Source organism: Martes martes (assembly GCF_963455335.1).
Source record: "Martes martes genome assembly, chromosome: X".
NCBI classification, from domain to species: Eukaryota; Metazoa; Chordata; class Mammalia; order Carnivora; family Mustelidae; genus Martes; species Martes martes.
The window spans coordinates 41,714,549-41,725,154 of record NC_137897.1 but is presented as its reverse complement, the minus strand read 5'-3'; the positions used below and the strand labels follow the sequence as shown (position 1 = coordinate 41,725,154).

The 10,606-nt window shown below is 44.9% G+C and overlaps 1 protein-coding gene across 2 annotated transcripts in view; it reads right to left on the bottom strand.

The window, feature by feature from the left end:
- Positions 1 to 472: 472 nt before the first annotated feature.
- CCNB3 (cyclin B3) overlaps positions 473 to 10,606 on the bottom strand; it is a 48,632-nt gene continuing 38,498 nt past the window's right edge. For both annotated transcript variants that reach the window (XM_080831261.1, XM_080831262.1), the window contains 5 exons: positions 9,422 to 9,559; positions 5,863 to 6,018; positions 4,913 to 5,062; positions 998 to 1,128; positions 473 to 777 (listed from right to left, as the gene is read on the bottom strand). In XM_080831261.1, coding sequence (XP_080687387.1) covers positions 705 to 777; positions 998 to 1,128; positions 4,913 to 5,062; positions 5,863 to 6,018; positions 9,422 to 9,559 — 648 coding nt within the window. In that variant the 3' untranslated portion in view covers positions 473 to 704. The remainder of the gene's footprint in view (positions 778 to 997; positions 1,129 to 4,912; positions 5,063 to 5,862; positions 6,019 to 9,421; positions 9,560 to 10,606) is intronic.

Genomic DNA, 10,606 nt, shown 5'->3' with positions numbered 1-10,606 from the left:
TCCTCTTGACACAAGATAAGGTCCAAAAGAGATTCTGGCATGCCAGTAGAAGCAGCTTTTCAAATTTAGACTCTAGAAAGCTGCTTAACTATGAAAGTAGGGCTATCCTGGGGTTAAAATCCTAATTCCCCATCGCTTTGACATCCAGGAAGAAACAAAGAAAGCAAGCAACCTGAGATGGGGACCAAATGGTATTAGCCCACACTCCCAGCTGCCCAGATCTGAACACTGAGGCCTGTCTGTCTGGTAGGGCTCTCTCTCGCTCTCTTTGAATGGGGCACCCACCTCCAAGGATCCTCCTTGTATAGACTCAGCCTTCAATTTATACCCTAATTCAATTCTTCTTCCCATCAAGAGAAAGTCTCCAACTAGAGAAGGAAATTGGATAACTTAGATCCTTGAGGCACAGGGAAAAACATCCCTGGGCTACACGTGGGGCTCTTGAGCAAGAAGAGGGGACGTGAGCCCTTTTCACAACAAACATTCATTTTTTATTAAATTTCTAATCAAATACTATAATAATTTCTTTTCTTTCATAAAAAGCTAAATATTTACAAGACTATCAATTTGGGAAAGACAAACAAAAGAGTAAAAAAGAAAAGTGATCAAAAGACAAATTCAAAGACAAAATAAATAACAGCTTATTTCAATGCCTGCCTGGCCCTGGGAGCCGCTGCCAGCACGCCAGCTCCTCAGCCTCAGACTTAGCAGTAGTTCAGCATCTCCTCTAGCTTGAACATGTCCAAGGGGGGGATTTTGGTGACCTCAAAGAAGACCCTGAAAAGGAAGAGGGGTCAGCTCAGCATAAAATAAGCCAAAGAAAACAGGATCCTTGAAATGAGTACGACATAGGACCCTTGGTTCCCTATGTTGGTTTAACCCTAGAGCAGAAAGTAAGGCGAACAGTACTGAATCTTTATTTTTCCTTGAGTGAGGCTAGTCTGTGCCTCCTCATGGCTGAGCACAAACCCCTCCTCAACTGGAGCTTGTTACTTACTGGTGAGAATATTTGGAATGCACAGTCTTGAGCTTGTTGCAAGGACGCAATGTCAGCAGGGTGTTTAGCTGCTTGACCAAGGGGTGAAGATCAGAGGTTTTGTAGCCACTGTAATACTCCAGGGCAGGAGCCTGGAAGAAGCAAAATGAACAGTGACTTTTACCACAGAAAGCAGACCCTTCCTCTATCTCTACTATCCCAAGTCCAGACTTTGTATACATGGCATAGGCAGAGAAGATGGTTAAACATTTCAAAAACTCATACAGCACAGACATTGACCAGTAAGTATAGAGAACTTCCTAGAAGACACTAGGCTCCAGCTGCAAACTAATGGTACGGCTATCCAGATGTATGTAAGTACCATATATCCACAGGTACCAGCTGGATATTAGCCCTGGTTGTAGGTATTCGTGTAAGCTGAAATCCACTAAAGAATCTAAGGAACATAACTGACTTTGTAATTTACTCACTCTCAGGTCAAGAGACAATGGCCAGGCAAACCTCAAAACAAACTCAAGATCCCAAGTCAACAGACAACGGGAATTTAAGGTAGTTTCTCTTCTCTGCCTCTAAGAGCTATCGCTCCACGCATTTATTTTCTCATTCAATTTTATGGATGCTTATTATGTGGCAGAAGTGATAAAGCAGGGCGTTTAAGAGCAAAGGTTCCCGAGGCAAATGGCTTGGGTTCAAATTCTAGCTCCACCAACAGCATGGACTTGAGCCAATTATTAATTTCTTTGTGCCCTGGTTTCCCACTATGCCAAATGGGGATCATTACAGTAACTGCATCATAGAAGCGGATGAGTTAAGGTGTGCACACAAGGCACAATGGAACAGAGCCTAGCACAAAGTGAGTGCCCAAATGAGGCTAGCTAGGATTACTAGTGCCAAGCTCTGTGTAGGCTGCTGCGAATACAAAGATCACCAAGTCCCCTGCCCCTAAGGAATGTGTAGTGGGGGAGATTGCCATGCACATAGAGAATTACAGAATGTGTGGGAAGGTCTACGATGGAAGTGAGAAAGGGACACTGGAGAAACAGAGCAGCAGGACCCATGAACTTTGGCCAGGAGAATCACAGAAAGCTTTGTAGAGGATGGCCCATCTACAGTGGGTGGAAAGACAAGTGGGAGCTCCGAAGGTAAAGAAGAGAAGGTTTATTCTATAAGGCAGTGGTTTTCTAAAAGTATCTTAAATTACTTTCCCCAAACTCCCTTTTTTTCTCCCCAAATATCTTACATGGTAGCCCAAATATCTACCTGGAATTGGGAGTGAGAGCTAACAAGGCCACCAATTTGGATCCCTTCACCTTTTACGTGGCCTGGGAGACACTTCTACAGGAATCCCAGGGCTCTACTGAATATTGTTTAGAAACCACTGCCACCAGTAAAGGGCAATCATTGGCATGCTGAGCAGGGGAGTAACACATTATATTCTGTGTGTCAAATAAAATTAATGGAACCATTGTCATTGCACAGGTTCAGGCCCCAGTGCTTCATCTTGACTATTATGAAAGCCTACTAGATGTTGTTCCCACTTTTATACTCACTGGTGTTCCCAATTTTTATACTACCTCTCATTTAATTCACCTTCTGTACTGCTATACCAGTGCTGTTTCCACAACACACAAAGAGGGGTAGGTCACTCCCCTGCCTCAAAACCTTCCAATGCCTTCATATACAGTAGGTCTCTCCACTTGGTATCAAAGGTCTCTCACAATCTGGCTACACCCTACCATTCCGGTCTCATCTCTCACCACTCCCTATTAATATATCCTCTGCTCGCTCTATAGGAACTGCTTTATTCTGCCCTAAATACATCACACTCTTCTCATTGCCTTCACATCAGGTCAATTATCATTCCCTTTACTTAGAATGTCTTCTCTCACAGGTACCTACTCATCTTTCAAGACCCAACTCAAAAGTCACCTCCACTGTGAAGCCTTTCTTCTCTATAGAAGGAGTATACATAGCATAGAGGACTGTGGGGCCATCCTACCCAAGTTCAGATCAGGGCTGACGCTCAGCTGATACTCACTGGTGCAACCATGCCAAGGGTTAAAACACAGAACTCTTTCTATACTGGCTGGCAGGCAGTTTGCTGCCCTGAGTCCCCTCAGCACCTACCACATTTCCCCAGGATCTAAAGATCAAAGCCTGGAACAGCATGGGGCCTCTCCAGGGCCACAGTACCAAAGCAATGGCCACATCAATTCTGATGATACAGTAGATACCCAATTTGAACTCTACTCTTAATCCCCAAAGATTAGCTCTGCCTCTCATTAGCAAAACATGGGAAGTTATTTCTTATCTGTAAAGTAGGGATAACAGTACTGATCTTGTGAAGATTAAATGAGTTAATATACAAAGTGCTCAGATCACTGTCTAATCACTAAGTTTTAGCCATTTTTTCCTTTTCATCATCATCACTGCCATTTACTGTATGCTTTTTCTGTCCCAAGAAATTTCAGTATGACTTGTCCAAGTTCACACAACTGTTTATAGCAGTCTCAGTACACAGAGGTTTTCCCAAGAGTAGTGGCTGCAGGACTTCCAAGTTGGAGGGGCTTACAAGTGAGTTTTATTTGTACTGGAGAAGGAGGCTTTAGGGACCTTCCTCTTCAGAGAAGACCACTATACTATACCTTCAGAGAAGACCACTATACTATACCTCGGAGTCCCCCATTATACACAAGGACAGTTGCTTTCATGACTCTGGGTCTGTGCTTCTCAAATTCTGTTCCAATGAGCTCTCTTGGGGAAGTGGGGGGCAACCTTGTTGGGCGGACTGCAAGGGGCAGGGGTGGACTGGGGTCAGGTAAGAAGGGGGCCCATCCTACCATCTGTTGCAACCAGAATTATTTCATATTAATCTGTTTTACAATATCATGTTTTCAAGTAAGTTTTCTTTGGAATAAAGAGTACTGTGACTAAGGAAAATAAAATAAAACGCTTTAAGCAGCCAGGCTCCTAACACGTCCTAACTCCTAACATGTCAAAGAATTTATAACTATGGTTGCATGGCAGTTTTATCACTGAGTTTCCCATGACCCCACTTTACACCTTCCACCTGAACTGACCCCGTGCTTTCTTGCTTTTAACTGATGTATAGGTGACATACAATACTATATTAGCTTCAGGTGTATAACACAGTGATTCAGTGTTCACATATTACGAAACGCTCACCATTATAAGTGTGGTCACCATATGTCACCATACAGTGTCATTACAATGTTATTGACTATACTTCCTATGCAGTACTTTACATCCCCAAGACTTACTTATTTTGTAACTGCAAAACTATACCTTTTAATCCCCTACGCTTATTTCACCCTTCCCTCCCTGCCCTTCTCCCCTCACTAGTTTGTTCTCTATATTTATAAATCTGTTCCTGTTTTTTTTTAATTTTTTTAAAGATTTTAATTATTTATCTGAGAGAGAGAGTGAGAGTGAGAGAGAGGGAGAGAGAGCAAGAGCGAGAGCGAGCACAAGCTGGGGAAGCAGCAGATGGAGAAGCAGGCTCCCCACTGATCAGGGAGCCTGACATGTGGCTCAATCCCAGGACCCTGGGATCATGACCTGAGCCAAAGGCAGACATTTAACCAACTGAGCCACCAGGCGCCCCCTGTTTTGTTTTTTTTACACCCGACATATAAGTGAAATAATACAGTATTTGTCTTTCTCTGACTTATTTCACTTAGTATAATATCCTCTAGGTCCATCCATGTTGTCACAAATTGTAAGATTTTATTCTTTATGGCTAAGCAATATCCCTCTGTGTGTGTGTGTGTGTGTGTGTGTGTGTGCATGTGTGTACACACCACATCTTCTTTACTCATTCATCCATCAACGGACACTTAGGTTGCTCACTCTGTGCTTTTAAAGCTCTACTCCATGTCCCCAGCAAGTGTTTACCCGGTGTCCGAGCTTCTTCATGTAGAGGGCCAGGAGGAAGGAGCCAGCAGCTAGCTTGGAAGCCCTCTCCTGGACATAGTCGTATTCCTGCAGAGTCATCTCACAGATGAAGCGGGACAAAGTCAGTGTCTTCATGCTGGCACAGAGACACTAAAGGTAGCAAGAAGACTTGCTCAGCAATCAATTCGGAAAAGCAACACCTAGCAGAAGACCCTCTGTACCCACTCTCTCCAGTTATCCCACCTCAGGCCTAAATGGCTCTCTGCCTGAACAATTCACTTCTCTTGCTACCATGACTCACACTAAGGACCCTACCCCCAAAACCACAGAATCTTTCAGGCAGGGATTCTGAAATCAGCCAATAGGCTTTGCTACCTTTAGAATTTTTAACCAAATTATCAAGTGTCTTTGTGGTACCTTCCCCCAACCTCCCTTTTCTTTGTAAGTTATCCTTTTAAGAGCCAAAGCCTTCCAATTATAACTTTGCACCTGGCTCCACCCCAGAAATATTCCATGCTCCAAAAGAATTTCCATTTTCTTGACTGAATCTTTTTTAGAAATTATAACTTATAAACACACACATAGAAGAAAGTACACACATGTACTTGCAGAATACAATAAATAATTATAAAGTGACCTCACCTGTAACCAATACTAAGATGAAGGAAGAGAACTTTACCAGCATCTCCTCCCAACTTCCCACATGTCCCTTCCTGATCAAAGACTCTTCTTCCCCTCCTCTACACTGCCTTCACCTCAAAATATAAAGGCACACCAATTGTTTCTCCCACACTTCATAAAGATTTTCAATCTAAGAGGGTGGATTGAAGAAGAAATTCACTTGGCCCCTGTTGCCCCTTTCCCTTTCCCTACCATTCAAGCAGCCATTCTGGGTATGGAGGGGACCAACCCAATAGTGGGAGAATGAGGATACGCCTCTTCCCTCTTACCCTAGCATATCTGCGCAGGAAATGATAGGCGATGGGAATGTTGATATCAAATTTGAGAGTTTGCAGGATGCTGATTTCCATGGTGAGCATCTCATCTCGCTGATAAATATCGTCACAGATATATAGGAAGTCATCCACACAAGGTGGGCAGGACTCCTACGGGTGGAGAGGAGAGATAGTCAGAACCAGGCCAAGAAAGCCCACTACTCTGTGCTTTGAGATAAAAGGCAGTGGGGGAGAGAAGTGAAAGATAGGAGGCAATAACATTTCCCAGCATAAAACTTCAGGCTCGCTCTGAGAGCAAACTTCTGGTTGATTTGAGTAGCCCATCTGAAAAGCAAAATCAGAGACAGAGGAGAGATCTGCCCCCCAAAACTGCACCACAGGAGAGAGAATCAGGCCTTGGCGGGGGTGGGGTGGGGGGTGGGTGTAGATTCTTACACTGTCCGGAGTGGCATAATATGGCACAGGAACCCAGAGCAATGACCTCTTTTCTAATGAGTGAAAGCTGGAAATGGGAAATCTAAGACCTGCTCTGGGGGAAGGGAGGAAAGAAGACAACAGAAAGTGGAGCTAGCGATGAAAAAGAAGATGGCACTTTGTTTCGCAGTCTAAGAAATGAACAAGGACGTTTGGGAAGGGGGGGCCCCCTCAGGTAGCAGGCAGTGAGAGACAGGCAGACAGGCACGGAGAGAGCCCAAGCAGAGACTGAGGACTGCAGGGGGCTTGGGGGAGGAAATGCTCATGGGGGCCAGACTGGGAAGATCCAGACCAGGCCAAGGGTGAGAAGAACCCCTAACTGGGAAGCCCCTTATTATGTCCTGCCCTCTGCGGGGTGAACCGTGGTTTGGGGGAGAGGAATAGGAAGCGGGAAGACTCCCGAATCTTTTATCCAGCAGTATCTAACTGCCCACCGCAGCATTCTTTCCACACCTTTCTCTGTCTTTCTATTTTGAGATCTCAGACTAGATTAACCCTTAGTTTTACAGACAAGGAAATTTCGGCACAGAAAAAGAAGGCAAATTGCTCAAGTTCATACAGCAACCTAGCAGCAGCACCAGGACAAGAAACTCTCCCTTCCTTTGCCCTACTCACTAGTGGTTCCTTCCTTTCTTCTCTTCTCATACCATCTCCACACTTCCCCTTGCAAAAGTCTTTCTGTACTTCTCAATCCTGTGAGGGGAAGACATCCCTTCTCCAAAAAACATAGTGGGGACCCTTCATCCTGATAACCACAACAGGGGTACTCTTGGTTCCCAGATTTGCTAGGAAGTGCCTCTTTGCACTTTGCTCCTCCTTCTGCTGTCAGCCAGGGACCCCCAACTTCTTTTTAATTCTCTTGAGCCTAAGGATCGGAGAACGTAATATCTTAGTACTTAATAACTTGTGCTAAGCCACAAGGATGGCCCTAGGTAGGAGAAGGAAAGAGGAGGGAGGAGGAGAGAGAAGGAGAACAAGGAATGAGCCAGGGAGTATGTAATCAGGGAGGGAAGTGAGCCAGAGAGGAAAGCAGCAAAGGAGGGAGCAAGGGACAGAGTGAGAGAAGAGGAAGGGAAAAAGGGAAGGAGGAGGCAAGAGAGGAAGGAAGGGACAAAGGGAGGAAGTGAGTCAGGGAAGGTGGGTAGGAGGGAAAACAGCCAGGGACAGAGAGAGAAAGAGGATAGACTAGAGCAAGTGATAGTGGGTGGGAGGAAATGAACACCCCAGAGGAGAGGTAGCAGTCAAGAGGGGGAGCTTGGAGGGAACAGAGAGTGAGGGGGAGCAAGCAAACCAGGGAGCAAATGAGTAGGGAAAGAAGTGAACCCAAGAGGTAAATAGTAAGGAAAGGCGGAAAGACAGAAGGGGGAAGAGAGAGAAGAAGCAAGGGAAGAAGGAGATGAGAGAAAGAAGGTGGGAGGCAGCTAGAATTAGAGGGAGTTGTGGTGCCAGGGTACCAGGAAGCAAGGGTGGGAGGTAGAGAGGGAAGGAGCATGTGAAGAAGGGAGAGAAGGAATAAACAGAAAAGGGAGGAGGGAAGGGATGGAAGAGGGAAGCAAAAGACAGGAAGGGAAAGCAGCATGAAAAGAATGAGGTGGGGAGTGAGGAGAGATGGGACAGAGAGAAGAGAGCAAAGGAAGGGAAAATTAAGGGGCAAAAGGAGTAAGGGAAGGAGGAAAGAGGATGGAATGGTCCGGAGGGAGGGAGGGAGGTGGGAGGGAGAAGGTGGCAGGAAAAGAGACACAGAAGGAGGGATGGATGGAAGAAGGGTAGGAGAAGGGCAGAGAGGGAACTAGGGAGGGAAGGAAAGAGTGATACAGGAAGGAAACCCAGTTGGTAGTGAATGCGTGCACAAGGCAGGGATGGAAGAATCAAGGGAGAGATGAGGGAGGGATTGAGAGAAGGCTGGAAAAAGGAAGAGAGTTAAGGAGCAAGGGTAGAAGTGAAGCAAGGAGGGAAGAGAAGCCAGAGCTGCGGGAAAGAGAGGCAATTAAGAAGCAAAAGAGGGAGGACTGGAATGAGGGAGGGAGGGAGTTCAGGAGTAAGGGACGCAAGAAGCAAGTTAATGGTAAAGCTGGGGAGGCAGCAAGTCAGGGAGCACAAAAACAAACCCACAGTTCTGAAGCTCTTTAAATTCAGTAGAAGTTGCTACCCCTCTGCTTCTAAACCCCAAGATTTCACACATGTAGCCTATTCATGGAAATATCACAGTTGAACAGGATCATTTAGCATCTGAGGAAGAGGAAAGACTCAGAGAAATTAGATGGTTTACGTTTATGAAAGAAAGGCCAGCAGGGCACCTGGGTGGCTCAGTCAGTTACGTGGCTGACTCTTGATTTCAGCTCAGGTCATGATCTTAGGGTCCTGGAATCAAGCCCCACATGCGAGGGAGTCTGCTTCTAGAGTCAACCTCTTTCTCTGCCCCTCCCTCTATACTCTCTCCCTCTAAAGTGAATGGATAAATCTTCAAAGAAAGAAAAGAAAAGAAAAGCTACTTGCTTCTATAATGCTACTTCAAAAATAACCATTTCACCCGGACTCACTACCATCTGTAGCAGGCCATGTTCCCTTAAATGTCTCCAGCACTGAGGTTTGGAACTGCTTTCTTATCTATGCAGTTCAAGACTATGCAGTGGAGACTAGGTGGAGATGAAGTTGGTAGAAGAAGAAAAGAGTGCAGGGTAGGCAGACAGTTATGGATCAGAAGGAAGTACTTAACTAAGCACATGCCCACATACACACGTCTTCAAAGAAGAAGTGAAAGAACCCTGTGGACTCCAGGAAACAAACATACCACCCTTGCCACCCAACACCAGCATCCCTCTAGGAAAGACCAACCAAAAAAAGGTAGGAGATATTATTTGTGTGTATATGTATATAATTATACACACATACACACACACAGGTGCACATATATGCAAATGTAAATGCATGTATGTGTGCGTGGGTGTATCTACATGTAGATGATACAAACGCATATACCTACATATATTCCCATTTACATATACAAATACATACATATATATAGGACATGGCTAGAAACTTGATTATTTTTCTCCAGGCTCTATGAACTCAGGCTCACCTCAAATTTTGCTGCAATCAGAAACGCCGTGGAACCAAGGAGTTGTAGCTTGTCCCTCTTGCATACTACCTCCATAAGGTAGTGATCCACCAGTTTCACTGCCAAGTACAGGGTCTCATGACTCATCTCAAAGGTCATCTGGAGGAAGACACAAACAGGAATCTGCCATATCGTCCCACCCCAAGGTCACATCCAGTAGATCTAACTATCTGGTCTGTGGCATTGAGGATAGTGGAACTACCAGAACTGGCTAGCTGAGACTCAGCTACAAATGTGGGAAGTGCTTCAGCTAGGTGCCTAGCTAGACCTTCTGTGCCTCTAAGGACCCCAGCATTATTCATCCCTACACATTTAGGTAGATGACCAGTCCTATAAATCAGAGAGAGATGTTCTGCCTTCTCTAGGAGCACTTTGAATGAACACACCCTCTCTCCTCGATCTCCAATACTTAGATCCTTGCTTTCCCCATCTGCTACTACATTATACAGTGAACTCCCCCAAAGAGATCATGTTCTTTTACCTCTAAAATACAGAGGCTCATTTATTAGTTTATTCATTCAGTAGTGTCTCTTCCCAATTAGACACGCTATTAGAATATATGGATTGGGAGAAAGTACCAATAGCACCATTTGGAAATGAACTGAGGGATTGGAGAAGCCAGAAAGAGATTAAAGCATTAGTAGTATAACCCTCCTTCCTTGTTTTTCTCTTGTCTGTCTTTGCCTTGCCTTCACCAACTCCAAGAAACTACCTCCTAGAACTCTAGACCCAGTGTTAGTTTCAGCCCACACAGCATCTTTGAGCAAATTAGAGGAAAAAAGTGACATCTTTGGGAGAATGCAGCCCTGCAGGCACACATCTTATCAAGTAAATAATACCTTTATATGAATTAGCAAACGGTCCCTCTGCCTCAAGGCAGAGCAGCTCCACAGCCAAAATGTACAGCTTGACAAATGGTATGAGCTGGAATCCATCGCCCACTTTTGTCTTCCCTAGTAACCCTGTGTAGGCACAATCTGCACTACACACAGGGGTCCTCCCAATCCTCGGTGATGCTTCTTCCTCTCAACCCCTTAGGTTCTTAGATTTAAGAACAATAAAATCTATACTTATCCAGCATCTCAACCAATGCAGGAATCTTCTCTTTAATGTCTCTACCAAATAATTGTTCAGTTTCTGCTATAG